Source organism: Acomys russatus, chromosome 10 (genome assembly GCF_903995435.1).
Source record: "Acomys russatus chromosome 10, mAcoRus1.1, whole genome shotgun sequence".
NCBI classification, from domain to species: domain Eukaryota; kingdom Metazoa; phylum Chordata; class Mammalia; order Rodentia; family Muridae; genus Acomys; species Acomys russatus.
The window spans coordinates 31,896,957-31,918,835 of record NC_067146.1 but is presented as its reverse complement, the minus strand read 5'-3'; the positions used below and the strand labels follow the sequence as shown (position 1 = coordinate 31,918,835).

General features: G+C 39.8%; 1 protein-coding gene across 2 annotated transcripts in view; it reads left to right on the top strand.

Moving 5' to 3' along the window:
* C1galt1 (core 1 synthase, glycoprotein-N-acetylgalactosamine 3-beta-galactosyltransferase 1) overlaps nt 1-21,431 on the top strand; it is a 32,412-nt gene extending 10,981 nt beyond the window's left edge. For both annotated transcript variants that reach the window (XM_051151942.1, XM_051151943.1), the window contains exons 2-4: nt 13,509-13,745; nt 16,806-17,473; nt 20,710-21,431. In XM_051151942.1, coding sequence (XP_051007899.1) covers nt 13,509-13,745; nt 16,806-17,473; nt 20,710-20,913 — 1,109 coding nt within the window. In that variant the 3' untranslated portion in view covers nt 20,914-21,431. The remainder of the gene's footprint in view (nt 1-13,508; nt 13,746-16,805; nt 17,474-20,709) is intronic.
* The last annotated feature ends 448 nt before the right edge of the window (nt 21,432-21,879 follow it).

Sequence of the window (21,879 nt, the reverse complement as noted above, 5' to 3'; positions counted from 1 at the left end):
CAAACTTGCGTTTATTCTTTCTAGTAGATTTTTACATTTAATTAACAATGCTTTTAAGCTTTAGGTATTCTGTTTGTTTTTTGTTGTTGCTTTGCTTTTTGTTTGTTTAGATTTTCTGTTTCTTCAAACTGTTTAATAGATTACTCTCAAGTCTGTCTTAGACAGTTTGTTAGTTAGGTTTTGCTTCCTTGTTACTTTGAATGAATTGTATTTTCTCATTTGTGTGCCTTGTGTTATTTTTAAAACAGAACAAAATATGTTTCCATTTAATAATGTGGTCAGGGAATCAGATTGCCCCTTCCCTGGCATGTAGAGTTTTGTTTTTGAGTGATGTATTCTGTCTCTGTGTCAAGGATAAGTATGGCTAAGGCGTTTCCGAGGTTGTATTTTATCTGGTCATATACACTGGATTGCCCTTGTGTGTGCAGTTGCTTTTTGGATGTGGTAGTTCTCAACAGAGATGTCTAGTTCTCAAACAGAGGTGTAGGAGAAAAAAAATTAAAAAGGATGAGAAGGTGTCAGCCTTTCAAATCCCCTGGAAGTTACTCCAGCCCCGGGGTGGGGGTGGGGGTGGGGGGGCGCTTGCAAAGGTAGGTAGGGTTGCATCAGCAGTGGCTGCCCATCTCTGTGTCTACATCGGTGACCAGAAGCAACAGTCAGCCTTCCAGGATTAAGAGGACAGGTTTCTTACTGGCCACCTTTGTTCCCATTACCTTCCAGCAAGGGCTCCACAAACATGCCTGCCAAGCAGACAGGTAGAGGGAAAGATGGGTGGGTACTTCTAAGGAGTGAAATGAACCGAAATCAGCTATAATTTACCTTAGTTTCCAAGTCTCTAACAGGAAAATTGGAGCCTTTGATAGTTTTTTCAAAGTTCAAAAATGGTTAACATATTCTACTCATATAATGTCTGGGAAAACTTATTCCTAATAATAATCTACCCTTTCCCCAGAATCTATTGATTGTTCAGTGTGTCATGCTTTTCCATTTATTCCATTTTTATTCTTGGTCCTTGAGTAGGATTATATTTCCCTTTACTTGTACTTTTAAAGTGATAATAATTTGTTGTTACCTATAGATTCCTTGGTTTCTATTACAATTATTTTCTATATAACTACTTTTTTAAGTATATAAAAGTATGGTTCACTTCACAAATAACTACCTTTTGTTTGCTTTTGTGGGTTTTTTTTTTTTTGTTGTTGTTGTTGTTGTTGTTTTGGCTTTTGTGTTTGTTTTGTTTTGTTTTGTTGTTTTTGGAGAGGAACAGGGGAGTTGTTCTAGACATGTTTCTCTGTGTAGCCTTAGCTGTCCTGGAACTCTCTTAGTAGACCAGGCTAGCCTTGAACTCACAGCGATCCCCCTGCCTCTGCCTCCTGAGTGCTGGGATTAAAGGCTTGCGCCACTACACCTGGCGACAAATAACCACCTTTAAATTATTTCTTTTAAGTGTTTCCGACTCTTCACAGTTGGTCAAATTATCAATTACCATGATGGTTTTGGCACCTTCTTAAATATGTAGGCCTGTTCTTTTCTTGTACAGTTGCACTAGTGTGTGCTCCCAGTGCAGTGCTAAGTAATGGTAGTGATAACATACACTGTATGTTATAGAGTCAACTGTGTAGGAGAACATCTAAGGAACTGCTGCATCCGCCACAACTGATAAAGTTAGCCTAGGCTTTATAGACATGGTAATTTATTAGGCTCAGAAATTAGACATCCTGGTAAATAGTGCCAATAAAGGGTACTTTGTTCTTATGAAAATGGGAAAGAAATAGGAAAAAGGAGAAAACTTTCCAAAATAGTCTACTAAACCCTCACGGTTGTGCCCTGGCGTGGGTTTCAGCGTTCTGGTGGCGACAGACTGATGGGGTTTATAGGAATCTTAGTTCCTCCTGGGAGGGTTCCCGAATGTCAGAGCACGGTGAGTTCTTCCTGCTGCTGGAGATGGAAGAACAGTGCCTGCCATTTTTTCTTACTGATGTGTACTTAGAAGTACACCAGGCCAAGCAACTATGGAAACTAGACTGAATCTGTTGAGATTGTGAATCAAAATAAAATTTTCCTCCTTACTGTTGTTTATGTGAAGCATTTTGTCACAATGACCATAGAAATAACAAATACTGGAAGCTCATAGTGTAATGGCAGAAAGAGGTGCGTAGGCTCCTGATAATGTATCATAAGTGTCATAGAGGTGTAAGTGGAGAAACAGGAAGGGCTTCACGGCAGAGTAGCTAATTTAATCATGAGGAGCCATGCATGTCAGAGAGAATACTAAAGCTGAAAGATAGCTATACATGTACCCATAATATGAAATGGGACAGGTTATTCAGGGTAGAAAGAATAGAAAGGTCAAAGCCATCCATACAAAAGTTCATGGCAAATTTTGAGAATGGGCTTTAAAAACAGTACCGATAAGCTGGAAGGAAGATAGACAGAAGCTGCATCTTGTCTGCTACGTTTAGCAGTTGAACTTCCTCCTACGGCATTAGAAAGGCTCGCAGTGCCACCCACTTCAGAGTTCATGCTACACATGCTGCTGTTAGTCTCTTTATGGTTGCTTTGGTTTTTAGCTCCACTATCAGAGTATTTCAGTACTTGTGTTTAGGCAAGCTTTATTTTGACTAAATAATGGCTACAAACTGTTGTATTAGTGGTAGGGGCAGTGTGGGCATGCCACAAGGAAGTGCAATCTGTCTATTAAAAGTGAGAAAAGGTTAAACTTTCCTAATTGGCATGACAAGTTAAAGTAGAGAGGTATGAGCTCGGCATGGTGGAACAGCTGTAATCCCAGCACCTGGGAGACAGAGGCAGAGGATCTTTGTGAGTTCGAGGGCACCCTGATCTGTAAGTCAAGTCTAAGACAGCCAAGGCTACTCAGAGAAACCCTGTCTTGAAAACACAAACAAAAAAGTAGAGAGGTATGAAGTTATGGCTGGATAGACGGTGTGGGGTGTGAATAGGTGTGCTGCTTGCAGGCAGGTGGTGCTTCAGTGTGTTGCAGCACTGTACTTTGCTTCCTTTTGGCTGAAGTTGAAGAACACACTGTACTGCTGTCTTGAGAAAAGCAGCAGCAGCAACTGGCAGCAAGGTGCTTTATTTTGCTTTCTTGAAGTCTTTACCCTAGACAAGGGAAAATTTGCCAGCGATTATACCTCTGTGGGAGAACAGATGGCCTCTAACTTTTTAAAAATTAATTTATTTATTCACTTTACATCCGGGTAGGAGCTCTCTTTCTCCTCTCCTCCCAGTCCCATCCTCCCTTCCCCCTCTTCTCCCCTTCCTCAAGGGGAGCCCCCTTACACACCCACCCCAGCTCATCAAGATGCATCAAGACTGAGTGAGTGTGTCCTCTTACCCTGTGGCCTGGCAAGGCAGTCCTGCTGGGGGAAGTGATCAAAAAGCAAGCAACAGAGTCCATGTTAGAGAGAGCCAGCCCAACCCCCACCCTGGCTGCCCTTCAGCTACTTTTGTGTAGGGAATACTACTCAGCTATTAAAAACAAAAAACATAAAAAAAAAAAAATCATGAAATTTGCAGGCAAATGGATGGAACTAGAAATGATCGTCCTGTGTGGGGTAACACAGAAAGACACACATGGTATGTGCTCACTTATAAGTGGATTTTAGCCATATAGTACAGAATAAAGATACTGCAATGCACGGACCCAAAGAAGCTAAAGTAACAAGGAAGAGCCCAAGGGAGGATGCTTAACTCTCCCTCAGAAAGGGAAGTAGCACTGACAGTCGTAGTGGTTGAAGAGAGGGAACAAGGTAGCAGAGGGAGCACAGAGAAAAATGAAGGGTGGGATCAGGCCTGGGGAGAGTGGGCGCAGGAGATCATAAGGGCCTGCAGAGAAAAGAGAAGCTGTGGGCGGGGGCATCTCTGTGACAGGCTGGGGACCTAAGACAGGGTAGGCTTCTGGGAGGATATGAGGAAGACTAACTGAGACTCCTAGTCGCAGGGGGCGTGGAGACTGAAGAGGCCTCTAACGTTTTGCTTTATGATTGGCTTATGAGAATTTAGCCCCATGGGGAGTCAGTGTGCATCAGGATTGTGTTTAAAGATAATACAGAAATTTAAGGAAACTGGTACTGTGTGATGTTTGAGTGTGGGGCTGTCCTTATTGCCGTACATGTGTGGAGTCCAGAGGACAGTTTTCAGGAGTCAGTTCTTCCTTCCATTCTGAGTCCTTTGGTAGGCTGCCTTGTACAACAGCACTTTTACCTACTGAGCCATCACTGCATCAGGATTTTAAATGGTTCAAGGTGGGTTTTTCAACTTTGTATGTGTTTTCCAGGGTATTAAATCAATCTTCTTACTTGGTTCAACTCACAGTGGGTTTGGACTCTAACTCCATCATCAGCTGAGCATCTGTCTTAGGATTCCTACTGCTGTGATGAAGCTTGAGCAAAAGCAGTTTGGGAAGGAAAGGGTTATTTCCATCCCTCTTTTACATCACAGTTCCTGGGGGAAGGCTTCAGCAGGAGCTTGAACAGGGCAGGAACCTGGAGGCAGGAGCTGATGCAGAGCTCATGGAGGGGTGCTCTTAATGGGATCTGTGGACTTGGGTGACTATTAGGTTCATTAGTTACATAGAGCTTTCCCTAAAATGTCAGCTTATTCTTAGCCAACTTCATAACCTTACCGTGGTGCTGGAAATTGATTGTAATCTCTGGACATGTTTTGGACCAAATCACCAATGAGCCTCAGTTGTAAGACGACCTAATGGGAGTGCGTCATTGTTCAACGCTATGGGACTTCCAGAGTACAAATCCAAACTAGTTAGTTTTTTCCTTTTGCTACTCCAGAACCCTGGTAGCAGAGGAAGCCAGGGCTCCATCCAAAGGCCTGCTAAGGTCTTACTTTTTCTTAAATTATTTTCTTAAGCTCCCAGTGCTCAGTCCCAGCATCTAGTTCCTCCTATTGTATGTGGGATGTGGCTGCCCTCACTGTGTTGAAGCTGCAGTACCACAGTACATGCTGTAGAAGTTACTAGACCATTGTCTTTGTGTAGCTGATTTCAAGCAGTGATCAAGTGCTGAGTTAAATGGCCCTCCATGTGACCTTTAGCTTACTTCCTTAAAAAATTTTCCAGAGAATATCTTTGGTTGACTCTTAAGAAAATCTGGGGTATAAAGTGGTTAAGAAAGAGAGTGTTTTGGGTTGTTAAGAAAGAGGTTTCCTGTGTGTGGTTTTTTTTTTTTTTTTTTGTTTGTTTGTTTGTTTGGTTGGTTGGTTGGTTTTTTTGTTTTTCTTTTGTTTTCCCCGAGACAGGGTTTCTCTGTGTAGCCATGGCTATCCTAGACTTGCTTTATAGACCAGGCTGGCCTTGAACTCACAGCGATCTACCTGTCTCTGCTTCCTGAGTGCTGGGATTAATGGTGTGTGCCTCCACTGCCCAACAAGAAAGGGTTTTTTGTTGTTGTTTTGGTTATAATAGCAACTGAGGTGACACAGACTGAAATGTGCTCATTGGTCATAGAAATAATCCTGCATAGGTAGAGGAGTTCATCAGTTGCTTGTGAAAAGTGTTACGCTGTCAGAGAGGCAAGGGATCAACTAATTTAAAGAAAATAAACAATACAGCTCTCTTTGAGGGACAGGTGAGGAGAGATGAAAACCAAAGACAATAGGTTTAGGGCTGCTGTGTGCCTATGATCTCAGCACTTGGCAGGGCAGATAGGAATATCAAGATTCATCCTCATCAGCCTGCCCCATTGGTGAACTTGTTCAAACAAACAAACTGAAGGAAGTCTTAAGAAAGAGAGTTAGATATGAGATGAGCCTGGTGTATCTACTGTCATCTTCACTTGGATGAAACTTTAGGTCTCCATTTAAACTACAGAATGGAGCACACTGGAGAATGCCCAAAGTTTATTTGGGAAAAATAGTTTGGTGGTTTTTTGTTTTTGTTTTTTGTTTTCTTAAAGTTTATTTGAAGCGTAAATGTGATTAAAACTTGGTCTTTCATATCTTCTTGACCTAACATTTTGAGACACCTCAGGCAGCTGGGTGTGGCAGCACACACCTTTAATCCCAGCACTTGGGAGGCAGAGACAGGCAAATCACTGAGTTCAAGGCCAGCCTGGACTACAAAGCAAGTCTAGGACAGCCAAGGCTACTCAGAGAAACCTTGTCTCGAAAAACCAAAAACCAAACCAAACCAAACAAACAAAAAAAGCACTTAAGACACCTCAGTAAGATAAAGTTTTTTGTTGTTGTTGTTTTGTTTTAATTTTCCTTTCTTTTCAATAAACTAATTTCTCTCAAGTGCCTCATCGTAGGGTTTTCTTCTCGGAGGCATAACTTAAGATAATGTGTGTTCTCCATTCTCTTTGCTGTTTATAATGTTTTGGAGGTTGGACAGTACTTTAAAAACAAATAATGGCATTGTAATAAAGTATTTTCAGAAGGGAAATAGAGAGGACGTGATAGGTGAGATTGACCTCAACACACTAAAACTCAATAAATGAATTAGATGTCAGGTTTCAAACTATAATACAATCTGTGTGGTGGGAGGAAGGGTTAGATGAGCTCAGTTTCATGTAGGGGAAGGCATGGCAGCTTGCTTAGCACCCACGGCAGAGGGAGCTTGCTACCACATCTTTGCGGGTTAGAAAGCAGCGAGATCTGGCTGCTCACATGTACAACTAGGTAAGCTATACAACTATGTCTGCCAGGAAAGCCACGTATCCAGATGGTTGCACAACTCCCAAAGCAGCACCACCACCTGTTCAAACACTGTTGAACACCACAGATGCTCAACATATGAGCCAATGAGGGCACATTTCGCATTCAAATCTTAACATGACCTGATATATTAATACAGAGATACATTGCTATGAAGATCATAGAAAACAATTTTTAACACAACACCTCTCATGTAGTATAGTTACAAGCCTTTGTAAGTTATCACTGTATAAGAGGTATCTCAATTTTAAAAGGGAAGTATGTAAGAAAAATTAAGCTGTATAATCACCTTAATGTCGTATGAAGAGGGGGAGGCATATTGTAGATATGTGAGTGTAGCACACGAATGTAGTAATCTAGAGCAAAATTTCATGTACTAAGGTGAACCTTGCAAGACATAGCATATAAAGTACTTGAAGGGACAAAAGACAATAGTGTCTCAGGGGATTTGTTATGGACTCCAGAGGAATTCTGAACACCTGAGAGTCAGGTAAGAACTTGCTCTCACTGTAAAATTAGGCACTGAAGTCTTGGTGAGAGAGTGTTAGTGCTCTGCTGATATAAAAAACTCAGATAGCTTAGAGACACATTGATAAGCATACCTCAGAGATATTGTTAGTTCCATTCCAAAACTTTGCAACAGAAAATGAGTAAAATTTTTTTTGGTTCCCCAGGGTATGGTACATTTATATAGTAGTATAATTGTGCAGTAACATTCTTTTAAAAGTATATGCTGTGATTAAAAATTAATCACTTTATTGCTAGGAAACAGTCTCCTGAGCCCTCAGAGTCTTGTATCTTAGTGGAAGGAAGACTCCTCTTCACTGCTTAAAGATGGCAGGAGGTGCTAAAGGTTAGGGAAGGGGTAGTGTAACTATTTCTAAAAGCAAAATGACAATGAAGATTGCCTCATCAGTTGACACTTTCTTTTCTGAAAGACTATTTTGTCACATGGAAGCTGTAGTAATTGGTGCTTGTTGGATTTCCCCACAATTGTACTGAGACCTCTCAAAGCTGCCATGCACTCAGCCATACTTATGAATAGTCCGAGTCCTGTGCTGTCATTTGACCAGTGCTCACTGCCATCATCAGGATCGATTTCCATCTCTAGAACTTACTCTTTGTCCTTCGGTAAGAGTTTCTTCTCAGCCATTCAAGTTTGAGGCCGAGATTCTAGTCACTTGGTCGCATATTTGGACTCCATTTCCAGTTCTAACACAAAATTTCAGCAACTCCTGTCCATACTTCTTGCTATTCCTACCCTAAGAGTGTTCAAATCGGCTTGGACGACACCTGCCACAATCACAGATGTTCGTGTTTGCGTTGAGAGTGTTGACTCCCTGATCCTTTCCAGGGGGCTTTCAGTTTCTTTTGGCCAGATCCATCAGGTCTGGCCTAAAGCACTGTCTAAAGCAGATATATTCTTTTTAACAATTATTTCTTAAGTAAGATGGGAAGCTCCTCATTGATCCACAGGCTTCAGAGTGGACGTTGTGTTAGCAGGTGTGACAGCAGCACTAAACTTGTTAAGCATCTCCATCAGGTCCTGGGTTTTGAAAAGAAGCCTTTTCCCTGAGAAGCAGGTCTCAGACATGTGGAAGGAAGTGCTGTCACCCACGATGGTTACCTCAGTTACACAGCACAGGGAGAGTATATTTGGTATAATTCTAATGAGAATTCAGGGGCTGATAAATACCACTAGCTTAACTTAGGTCATCAGCTGCATTCACCCCTAACAAGAAACTCAGGCCTATTCTGAGAAGCGATGAAGCGAGGATTCCTTTCTCCTTTCTGTCTCTGAAAGTCTACATGACATCTTTTTCTACTGTAAGGCTGTTTCCTCTCCACTGAAAATGCTATATAATGTAGCCACCCTTGGCATTGCCGGTAGCTGGATCATCTGGATGACTTGCTGCAGTTTCTACATCAGCATTTCCTGCTTCCTTTAATACTTCTCTGTCCCTAGACCTTATGAACCAACCTCTGCTAGCTTCATATTTTCCTTCTGTCCCTTTTTCACCTCTGGCCCTTATAGATTTAAGTTAGGGCATTGCTCTGGGTTTAGGCTTTGGCTTACAGAATAGCATAGTGAATCCTCCACTCAGTCCAACAACATAGTTCATACCAGCAAATAAGGCTGTTAAATCCTTTTGTTGTTCATGTGTACACAGCAGTAGCACTGTCAGTTTCCTTCCAGAACTCCTCCTTTGGTTTTACTGCTTAGCTAGTTGGCATAAAAAACCTAGCTTGGCATGCCTTTCTTACTAAGTATATTTGGTTCCAGCTTTTAATTTAAACTGGACGTGTCTGGAGTGTTTGTTTCACTTGAACACTTAGGATCTATTGTAAGATTATTTTTTTGACCTAATTCAGTATTTTTGTATCCTAGGAAAGAGGTGAAATAGAGAAGAACAGTTAGTAAATCAATCAGAGCACATAGAGCCTGTATGGGCTCACATGTCATGCAGGTGTGTTTCATTGTGTCCCCACACCGCTCTAACACTGACAGCAAAGGTCACTGATTATAGATCACCACAATGTGTACTAACAGTGAGGCAGGCTGTCACCCTAGCTGTTTGGGGTGCCGAGACAACTGGATTACATGTTCAGGACACAGATGATTGAGTCCAAGCCAGCCTGGACTTCTTAGTGAGACTGCCTCAAAATAAGAAGTGAAAGAGCTCTCCTGGCATGCGTGAGGCCCTAAGTTTGGTTTTTAGCACTGCTGCAGTTTTGGTGCCCCAGAGTTGAGGACATTACTAAACTGTGACAGTGATGCAGGTGAGCAGGTGCTGTTGGAAATAGACTTACTGTTCAGTGCAGGACTGCCCCAGCGTTCAGTTTATCAGGACTACAATGTCTGCAAAGCAATAATACAAGGCACACTTGGGAGCAAAATAATAAACTTCTTTAAGGGATAAAAGTTTGTATAGTACCCATGTAAGAAGACAGTGGCGTAATAGCTACAAAATTTGGAGGAAAAAGTAAACTGCATCAGGTTGTACTTTCTCTATGAAAGTAATTGCAGACACTCTTGAGCCTGCAGGAATTCCAGTTGTAGCTCCAGTTAGCACTGACACAACTTGTTACTGACTTCCAGCTGACAAAATGTGACAGGAATGAAGAGCTCTGATAAAAATGACTATTGATGAACGTGCAGTCCAATTTCATGTAGATCCAAGATGGAACAATGAAACAGAATTCAAAACAAACATTCAGCAAATAAAACTAATAAAGTTTCTCACAGCAAAAACTTGCTGCCTATAATTCTAATACTCTACCAAAACTATATTTTTCGTAATTTTCTGTATCTTCAAATAGGATCATGTAGAGAAAGATCCTCCTAAATATTTAACTTTTTAAGATTATTTCATTTCTTTTTTTCTTATAAATTCAAAAAATAGAATTTAAATTTTTGAAATTGCATGACCAGTATAATTTCTGTTCTTTAAAACTATAACAAAGTTTAGGTTAAGAGTCAGTTTGTTAGTGTGACAGACAATGTTATAGATCTGCCTGCATTTATCTGAAAAATGTAAATAATAACCCTCAGTTTATCCATATAAAGTTCTTACTACCTTTCGCACTTGTATGTGTGTATGTTCACACATACATGTGTGTCATGGCATGTACGTGGAGGTCAGAGGACAGTTTGCATGAGTCAGTTCTCTTTTTCCACTGTGCAGGTCTCAGGAATTAATCAGCAGTTGGTAGGCTTGGCAGGAAGTACCTTTACTCAGCCATTTTGCCTTTCCTTCATATGAAATTATGTATTTCTGACATGTTAGCTATAGTTACCTCTTCTCTTATCTCCTTCTATTCATTGTTTAGATCTGTAACCATTCTTACCAAATGTTAATGGTGATTATTTCTGAGTAGGGAGCTTTGGATTGTTTTGTTTTGTTTTGTTTTTCCTTCTTTAAACAAGTCTTTATCGGTTGAAATTTTTCTTCACAACCAATAAAACAGAGGACTTTCTTTAAAATCAAGATTAATTTTAATTTTCTTAGTTCTTTTTTGTATCTGTGGTCATAGTTGACAAGCCTAGAGACCTGTAGTTAAAATGTTCCTCATGTAATTCTCAAGTGGGGGCTTAGAATGCTCTTGAAATAGACAACTCCCTCCTACCCAGCAAGCTTCTGTAAAGGACAACATGGTTGAATGGTGTCTTCCTCCAGTCTCGTCCACTGCGGTATCACAGAAAAATCTGAGAAGGTGGACATGCTTTTATCAGAAGTCCGACTGAGCTTTGGGGATGCATTCCACCTTCATGAGATGACTGCTTTATTTCAGGAATGGGAAAGAAAATAGGAGTTCACAAGTCTTCATAAAGGCAAGATTCCTTGACATGGAAGGGGGAACAACGGGGAGGAGCCTTCATAGGCTAACTGATTATGCTCTGAGAACAGTAAGTGTGGGTGCCAGGCATCAGGTAGTATCCCAAAATATTCTTAAATGGGAAACAAATTGTAGAACACCAACAAGTATTTCTGTATTTCTCCTAGAAAGATGTTTACCTTGAGTTTTGCTTAGCTTTATTGCTGCCTCGGTTGTTTACCTTCTAAGTCAGTATAGTCAGCCTTCTGTATCTGCATTCCATATCCATAAAAGCTATAAGAATACATCATTTATACTGTATTCAATATTATGTGTCCTTTAAGTAGACTGAAAGTATATAGGAGGACTTGTACCGTAGCTCTGTTTTCTATAAAGGATATAACCATCTGTATTTGGGTATTCCTGGAACCAGTTCCCCCAGCAGGAGCAAAGAACAGCCTTAGCTGTCCAGAGTAGAGGTGTGCCCACTACCTGGCTCACCTGCTGTCATGGTCTCGCTATTTTACCAGTATCAGAACAGTCTGTTAGACTTTGTTCACTTTTCTCATTTGCATTGAAGACTAATGGAGGTGAACCTAGTGAGGCATTCTGTCATGCAGGGGTGAAGCTTTCAGCTTTGTGGTTGTAATAGTGGTGATTCTTGGCTTTTGCATTTTGGTTTAACAGAACACTGACTTTTAAGTTCATCTCCCCATATGCATGTTGTCCTTTCTGTTAGTGGTGATTGTTTGAAAAATAAGAAATGTAATGGATAAAACATTGACTTTCCTTAAGCAGGTAGATCTGGATGCAGATCTCTGCTGTGTAATTGTGCTAGCCATTTACATAACATGGGAAGGTATAAACTGTTATATGCAAATACCTTTCTATTTTATCATTAGATGACTTATACTGCCTAATACAGTTATGCTTTATTGCATTAGAAATAGTGTCAAGAAAAAATTCTGTGTTACCTGTTGACTCGTAAAGATTTACCTTATGTATGTATGTGTATGCATGCATGAAGGCCAGGAAAGGACATCAGATCCCTCAGAGTTATAATTAGAGGTGCTTGCAGCATAGGCTCTTAATTAAATGTTGAACTATTTCCCCAGCTTGACTTTTTCTGTTTTCTTATCTGTAAAATGGACATTGTGAGAATGGAAACTGAAATTATGTGTGGAAAGACATATGACCTAGCATATGGCAGGTGCTTAGCATTAAAACTTCTTAGATAATGAGAGATTATATACTTAAATTGGCTCTCATAGGGATTTGTAACTTCAGCGTAGTTGATTATTAGCCAACTGTTAAAAAGAGAGTGACTGGTGTGGAATAGTGAGTATTCTTTGAGCCCCACTATGTTCCAGGCACCATACTAAATCTGATGATAGACAGATAGATGCACCCGGCACTTTGGGAGCCAGGATGTTAACAGTGAGAGGTAAGCAGCCAACAGTCTTTGGAGTAGGTGTCCGCAGACCTTCATTAAGGGCTAGGTGAGGCTTTGTTAGACATGTTACTTCTACTGAAGCTACTCAGCTCTGATTTGGAACCAGCCACAGGGATGGGCATGGATATGTTTAAGACTACATTTCCAAAACTAAGAACCTGTGCCCCAAAGCTTTGCTGACTCTAGGCATCTCCTACCCACCGCAGGCTGGATGGCTTTTACCTTTTTGTTTTGTTTTTAAACTGTTGAACAAATTGTTACCTGTTAGTGGTACATAGGCCAAGTTTTAATTACTCAGGATTACATGTCTGTTGAAGTGGATGGTGATACAGGCCATTCTGTGGGCACTGCATGCATTCAATTATCTGTATGTCTTCGGTTTTCATCTTCTTATGCTGCTCAGATTGTTTCCGCAGATGCTCTCTCCTCTTCATGCTGTTCTATCTCATGTTCATGGTGTTTCTTCAAGACAGCCAGTTGTCTCCAGTCCTCTCTCACTTCCCAAAGGCTCTCTGACTACTCAGATGGAGCTGGCTCAGGTGTCCAGGCTCTCCAACTCCAGTGGCTTTTACATTTTTAAAGAACAAGATGAAACAGACAGTATGTAGCTCACAAAGCCTGAAGCATCTTATTTCTAGTTCTTCACAGAGCTTGCTAACTCCATCCGTATCGAAGAATATAGTTAAGTGATGGCTGCTACAAAATGAAGGCACTAGAGCTGACAGCCAAGAATGAAAATTATCCTGGCAGAGAAGCCTGGTTCATGAAGGGTGCTGATGGAGGAGGGTCCCAGGCTCTGTGCCAGCAGTAACAGTCCACTTCCTGCTTGCTTGTAGTTGTGCACAGAGAGCTGTTAAAGCAACACACAAAGAGGGAACGTCATAAGTGAGGAGAAGGTAGACCTTACAGAAGGGACCAGCTTGCCATGAAATTAAACCTCAGGATTTTTCTTCTTGATAATGTAGATCACTTTCTAGTTCTATAACAGGATGCCAATTTTTCAATTATTATTTACTTATTATTCTTTTTATTTTCTTCTTCTTAACAGAAATACACTCCCGGGAAATGGCCTCTAAATCTTGGCTGAATTTTTTAACCTTCCTCTGTGGATCAGCAATAGGATTTTTTTTATGTTCTCAATTATTCAGTATTTTGTTGCGAGAACAGGCTGACACCCAGCCTAGTATGCTTCATAATGACCCTCATGCAAGACATTCAGATGACAGTGGACACAGTCACCTCAAAGGACAAATGAACTTCAATGCAGATTCCGGCCAACATAAAGGTATGCTCTGTGTTCGTAAGAAGTATTTCACTGTTGAATGTGTTGAGAAAGCTATATCAATCTTGCTGTCTACACTAGTGTATTAAATTGAACCCTATGTATCAGATATTAAGATAATTTGTTTTTATTTATTTGCCTTGGAGGAAAACCCCAAGGTTTATTTAAGAAGTTAATAATTTAAATTAGTTCTAGATGGAAATGGTTCATACACTATGACATAGAGACATAAGCTTGAAGAAATTTATCTTTACAGTCAATTTTGTTATGATTTACTGTTTGGTTTTTATTTAGTCCTATTACCGTAGAGAAACATTAGGATGTGCATATAAATCTTAATTTGCATTTTTATCAGTGATTAATCAATTTTCTTTTTGAAGGCCAAAGAGATATAGAAGTAACAAAAGAAAGTGTATGGTACAATGACTCCATTTTCTCCTAGTTCCTGTCACTGAAACCAGACTTCTCCTTTGTATCCTTGGAATACTGCTTTCTCTAAGTCTCTGTCCTTTAGCTCTATCTGTATGATGTCACAAACTCTTGAAACGTTGATGTCTTCAGCTCATTTCCAGACATTGAGAGAAGACATTTATTAACAGAATGCAAACTTCTCTGCAAAACAGATTTATTTGGCAGAACAGAATAAACTAAAATAATTGAAATTGCAGAATGGAAAAGCTCCCTCCAATTGAGTTGGTTCTTTTCTTTTCTTTTCTTTTCTTTAGCTGTGTACTTACTCTGTTGCACAGTTCCATGTCTTCAGCTGATTAATTGGAGCCAAAATTATGAATTACTACAAAGCTGTGCTGGATCTAACTATATGCACGCGCCCATGCGCACATACACACACATAAATAAAATGCTTGTTACTTTCATGGACCAAAAAATATGAGAAATGGCTAAAAATTACTCAGCCCACTCTCAAAAATGTATAAATTGGACTCCTGTTTTTTCCACTCCCAGACATTATTTTCCTCATTTTCTCTAGCAACTATTGGTATAAGCTGGGAACTGGGAAACTGGAAGACTTTTTTTTTTTTTTTTTTTGTATCCTAGTTGCTACTGGATTTTAGCAATTCTATATTGCTATTTTCCAAGACCTCTTGCTCTTAATCCAAATATGTTTCCCCTAAGTCAGGCTTGCAGCTGCCTGCACATATCTGCCTATGATTAAGTTTCTCCATGCCGTTTCTTGTCCTTTCTTTTAGTGAGGTTTTACTGGAGATACATGTCCTGTCATCTTTTCTAGTGGCACTTCATTTCTCCTTTCTGTGCGCAAGGGCACGCCTCTCATTTAATAGTCCCCACATTTCTTTTTCCCTCAGTGTACAGGACCCTTTAAACATTCATCTGTCAGGCTGGATGGAGATGGCTTAGTGGTTAAGAGTACTAGCTGTAAAAAAAAATAAATAAATAAAACAAAACAAAATTAAATTAAATCAAAATTGCTAATAAATATCATCTCAATAAAGACTCAAAAAAAAAAAAAAAAGTACTAGCTGATTTTCCAGAGGACCTGGGTTTGATTTCCATCACGCATAACATGGTATACAACAGGTACCTCCAATGCCAGAGCAGTCCAGTAGCCTCTGACCTCCATGGGCACTGCATGCCATGTGGTTTATAGATATACATGCAGGGAAAACTCCCATACACTTGACATAAATGCCTTTTCTTAATCCTTCTGTCACTGCATTTCTTTCTTCTTAAAAAATCCTTCTGTCAGTTGCTGGTCTAGCCTTGGCTGTCCTAGAACTCACTCTCTAGATCAGGCTGAGCTTAAACACAGAGATCGCCTGTTTCTGCCTCCTGAGTTCTGGGATTAAAGGTGTCCACCACTGCCACCTGGAAGAGGACCTGAAGTTGGAGGGAGGAAGGGGGTGGGGAGTCTAGGGGGAATTGGAAGGACATAGTGGTAGATAGGTGTGACCAGTGTACATTATGTAAGTGTAAATGTACATTATGTAAATGCATATAACTTTCAAAGAAGGAAAAGAATACTTCTAAAAAGCACTATCTACATCTCCTAATTGTACTCCTCCTCTAAGCCAGTGCTGCTCACACTGTGGGCCTGACAGCTGGAGGATTGTTCACACCCAGCTGAGAAGCTTTCAGACCAGGTTATGGGTCAGGTTTCATTCCGAAGCTCACACCTGTGTGTACTAGGTGTTTTCATCAAATCTTGTTGGATGATATTGTGCTTTATATTCTGACAAGAGCCTCCTATTTCTTGGCAAACTGGTAGCTCACAGAAACACTGATCTAGATAATTACAGGAATCCAACCTCTACCCATTACTCCGTTGTGTTTCTAACTGTCGGGTTTGCACTTTGGAATGAGGTATATTAGTATTGTCCAAGCAAGCTTAGTCATGCATTAGCTCATGTGCTTTGGACTGATGTTATAAAGTCTTCAGGAACACCTTAGTGTACTTGTAGACATTCCTAACAGCTGACTCACACATAGGCTTCAAAAATAATCAACTGACCTTACCAGCTAGTTGGTTGTTTTCTTTTGTTTTTTTATTTTGTCTTTTAGGAACTCACTCACTGCAGTGAGACATTCTAAGGAATGTTCTGCTACTACTTGTTTATTTGTTTGTTTGTTTGTTTCTGATTCCCCCCCCCCCCCCCCCCCCCCCCCCGAGACAGGGTTTCTCTTGTCCTGGCTGTCCTGGACTCTCTTTGTAGAGCAGGCTGGCCTTGAACTCACAGAGATCTCCCTGACTCTGCCTCCTGAGTGCTGCTACTTTCTTTGTAGTATTAAATAGCAAGGAGAGACTATGTGAGGTGGTGTTTGAGAATGAATTGCTGAGCCAGGAGTGGCACCTGCTATACAACTCACTTTTTACGAATTTCCCAGATGACATTGATGCTTCAGAGATCTCCTGGATAAAATCAACAGGAAATTAGAATGTCATGTTAGGTTGTGTGTTTCTCAAAGTCATTAATAACAGATAGGTAAATACGGTCTTGGAAATTATTTATGAGACGTTTCTTTGGTGTGATTTATTTGGATTTTACATCTGTGTAAAAGTAACTTTTTAAACTGTTTGTTTGATAGATGAGAACACGGACATTGCTGAGACCCTCTATCAGAAAGTTAAAATTCTTTGTTGGGTTATGACAAGCCCTCAAAATCTAGAAAAAAAGGCCAAACATGTCAAAGCTACATGGGCCCAGCGTTGTAATAAAGTGTTATTTATGAGTTCAGAAGAAAATCAAGACTTCCCTACTGTGGGGTTGAAAACCAAAGAAGGCAGAGAGCAACTGTATTGGAAAACAATTAAAGCTTTTCAGTATGTGTATGACCATTATTTAGAAGATGCTGATTGGTTTATGAAAGCAGATGATGACACATATGTTATACTGGACAACCTGAGATGGCTTCTATCAAAGTACAACCCAGAACAACCCATCTACTTTGGGAGAAGATTTAAGCCCTATGTGAAGCAAGGCTACATGAGTGGAGGAGCAGGATATGTCCTAAGCAAAGAAGCCTTGAGAAGATTTGTTGATGCATTTAAAACAGAAAAATGTACACATAGTTCCTCCATTGAAGACTTAGCACTGGGAAAGTGCATGGAAATTATAAATGTGGAAGCCGGAGATTCCAGAGATACGACTGGGAAAGAAACCTTCCACCCATTTGTACCTGAACACCACTTAATCAAAGGTTATCTCCCAAAAACATTTTGGTACTGGAATTACAACTATTACCCTCCCATAGAGGTAAGTCTCGAAGCTATTTTAAATACACAAATACTTAGGACAGATTTCTGTTTACCTGAAAATAAAAAAGACTAGTTAATATGTATATGTTTTGTTAGTACCAATAACTAGAACTTTTTAAAAATGTATATACTGACAGTATAACAAAGCAGATGAGAACAGAGGCCCCAGCCAGTCATTGAGTAGATATCTATTGATACCTCTGTATGCCACCCACTAGCATATAGCCTCATAGAAGTCAATACAGTCAAGTCCCAGTTTTCTTACATTCTTCATAACAAGGTACAGAATAAATAGGCATACTTATAAAAGATGTGATTTTAGATAATTGCAGGTGTTCTAAAGCAGTGACCCCTTTGGCAAACCTCTGTTGTCCTTATAAAATGTATTCCAGTAGGTTGAAGATTCAAAAGCAAAAATACAAGTATTGAAATTGCATACATTGTCTAAAATGCCCCGTTCTTTAGCAGAAGGTTCTAAAACATAATTCTATTATTCATCTTCCAGTAACTTTTCTCTTTGTAGTATGACTTACTATCTTCAAAGAGTTTCTAAATGTATGTTATTTTTCTCCTCTGTAATAGTCACTAGGTATATAGATTTTTGGTCTTGTTGTTTTAGAATCCTTGGTTTAATTGTTTTTGCTTAGTCTTTATTATTTGTGAGACAAGAGGCTGGCCTTGGACCTTTAGTTGATCTCCAGTTTCTGAGTGCTGTGATGACTAGCCTGCTTCCAAATTGTTTAGCTTCACAACGAGGATGTAAGGCAGTCAGGCCGATATGAATTGTGTTGTATAGTTTAGAAATGACAGGATCTAATTTACTCATTTCAGAATTTTTTTACATTAACTTTAATCTGTGTGAAACAATGAATAGTGTGGGATTTTAGTTCTATGTGGTTTTTTCCTCTTGGGATTTGGCCCATCTTGTTTCGAGCCTTTTACCTTTAAAATGTCTTAAGCCGTTAAGGATATATTGCTCTCCCGCTTTCTTTCTCGAAGTGTTTTGGCTACTGTTCTGTTTCCTTCTTTGTTTATAACTCATTCGCTTAGTGAAAATAATATCTTTGCCCAAAAAGTTTTTAGAGTCTTTGGTAGAATTTTATAGTCTCCTTCAGATCATTGTGTGTTATTGTTTGGTTTTCTAGATTTATTTATTTTATTTTGTGTACGTAACTATGTTACCCCTGTATATGCCTTATGCCCGAGAAGATCAGAAGACAGTGTTGGATCCCCAAACTGAAGTTAGAGGTGTTGGTTTAAAGAAATAAAGTTCAATTTTACCAATAAAGACTCAGGAGCCAGGGGCTGGAGAGGTGGCTCAGAGGTTAAGAACACTGGTTGTTCTTCCAAAGTTCCTGAGTTCAATTCCTGGCAACCACATGGTGGCCCACACCATCTATAATGAGTTCTGGTGCCCTCTTCAGGCCTACAGACACACATGCAGGCAGAATACTGTATAAATAATAAATCTTAAAAACAAAACAAAACAGAGGAGCTAGATTCAGTGCTGAAAGGCTGCTAAGTCAGAGCACCAAGCTGACCTTCCTACACAGCTCAAGTCCCAGAGGAACCTTTTTTTTTTTCTTGTTTTCCTTTCTTTTTAAAAAATTTATTTATTTGCTTTATACCCTAATCATAGCCCTTTATGGCCCTACTCTTCCTTTTCCTCCTATCCCCACCCCCTGCCTCTCAGAAAAGGCGTCGTCCCCCCCCCCAAATAATCCACCCCAGCACATCAAGTCCCATCAGGATTGAGCACATCCCCTTCCTTGGTGGCCTGTCAAGGCAGCCACCCCACCCCCTGGGGGGGGGAGATGGAGAAGCAACAATGTCCTTCTCAGAGACAGCTCTCGCCCTTCCCACACTAAGAGACCCAAATGAAGATGAAGCTGTCCATCAGGTATGTATGTGTAGCGGGCCTAGGTCCAGGCCATGCGTGGAGCCATAGCTGTTGATGTTTTGTTTAGGAACATGTCTCCTGTCCCAGTGAGTTCAAGGCTGATTCCTACTTTGTCTTCTAAAAGATTTAGTGCTTCTGCTGTTATGTTGAGGTCTTTGAGCTACTTGGATTTGAGTTTTGTGCAGGGTGATAAATGTGGATCTATTTGTATTTTTGTACATGTAGACATCCAGTTAGACCAGCACCATTTGTTGAGGATACTTTCTTCCATTGTATGGTTTTGGCTTCTGGAAAAGGCCTTTCTTACTCAGCTCACATTCCACATGGTAAAAGCAAAAGCTAAAAGGCTAAATGCTCCTTCTTCTTGTCTTAAGTACCCTTCAATTCAAAGCCCTTCCTACTCTCCACCTCTGGACCTAGGGTTAACTTTATTTAATCCTGTTTTCAGAAAGCTCTTGGATTAAAGGTGTGTGTTAGGGCTGAGCCACACCACAACTAGAAACAGGTTTTTATAGTTCAAAATCCTAGGGTTCACAGTGGGATCAAATATTTGGCAACATACAGGTGCTTTGTGAACCACAAGGTATGTAGGTGCTTGGAACTAAACCCTGGGTCTTCTGGGAGAGAAACAAGTGCTCTTAATGCTGAGCCATCTCTCCATCTCCAGATGGCTACATCTTAAATATTCCCCTCCATATTTAGCATATTTGGTACTGTCTTACTTGGGCTTTTAAGAAGTTAATCTTTTTACTTAACTGACATATATGAAAAAATAAGGTTTTGTTTGTTTGTTTGTTTTGTTTTTTTTTCAGTATTGAACCTAAGGTCTCACACGTGCTAGGCACATGCTCTACCATTGTGCTGTATCCCAGCCCTTTGAGAACTTTTCAAAGTAGCTTTGAACCTGACTGTACAAAAGACAGATTTGTTTTCTGCTTTGTTTTCTTTCCAATAATTGTGGTTCTCTTTTACATATTATGTTTTATTTCTAATGCTTAAAGAATAATATCTTAGTAATCTATTAAAAATGTCAGACAAATAAAGTCTTACTATGTGTAAAACTTCCTCTTTAATTTGAAGACGTCAAGAATTTTAAATGGTTAAGCACTAAAAAATAATGTAAGAAAATACAGTTTTAGTTGAAAGTGCCTTGGAAGTTCCAAGTTTGGTTTTAAATGCTTGGGAACTGAGAGAACTGTTGGTTTCTTACACTATCTAATGAGTTAGACATCTCTGCCTTCTCCCTCAAGCTTTGGTGCTTCAGGGTTGTAAAGCTAGTGTGAATGTGTGCAGTGTGCAGCTTATTAACAGTGTCCGCCTCTGTTGTTTCTTAGGGTCCTGGTTGCTGTTCTGATATCGCAATTTCTTTTCACTATGTTGATTCTACAACTATGTACGAATTAGAATACCTCGTTTATCATCTTCGTCCATATGGTTATTTATATAGATATCAACCTGCCTTACATGAGAATATACTAAAAGAAATTAATCAAGCAAACAAAGACGAAGATACGAAAGTAAAATTAGGTAACCCTTGAAAGCAGAACCTGAGTGGACTGAGGTTAAATGCTCGACATTGCACCGAAGATCTCCTGCGTTTCTGACAGAACCCTGAAATCCCAGTGAGGAACTCATCTGAAGTGAACATTCCGTATAGAAATCTTTCATATGGATGACTATAAACTGAAGCATTTAAAGAGCTGTGAAGTCTGCAAAAATGTTTTGATACAGTAATATATAAATATAAATAAATATATATGAAGAATTTGTGTTTTTAAAACGGTGACAGATAGAAGAGCTTAGAAGGACTCTGTCCCCTGCCCCTGACAGTGTGTGCTGTTACCACCAACGCTGGAGTGGCTCCGTCTGTAATCACCAACTGCACCGCACGCTGTCAGCCACAGTGCTGACTAGATCTGCCTTAAAACTAGAAAGATGTTCAGTGCTGTTTCTCAACTCATGTGGATATGATAACAAACCAGCCTTCCAATTGCTGAATGAGAAGTTTTCTGTGATTATATTATTTATAATTGGCAGTGTTTCCTCAAGAAGTAAAGAATGGCACTTACCCAGAAGTGCACTAATAAACCATATTTTCTGATTATCATGGGCCTTGACTATATTATATACTTAGTTCTCTGTATAATCAGTCTTATACCAAGTCCCCATCATCTCTCTTCAAAATGTTTGACCCTTGAACACCATTTTCACTATTAATGCTTATTTACTGAAAGCATCAGCAGCATTCTATAAAGCATGCGTTTTAAAATATTCTGTTCCCAAATTCACCCATTGTTAACTATAGGTAACAAAGTTAATGCTGTGTGGGCAAGCTTTTCTTGTATTGGTACCTCTCTCAGGAATTATTAATGACATTGTACATTGATGATTTAGAAGTCTTTCCAACTACATAAGTATTGTTCCTTTTATTTTCATCCTGTGGAGATGAGACCTGTTTGTGCCTTTCATAACTTGTTTAAAGCACTTTTAAAATTAAGTTTTAT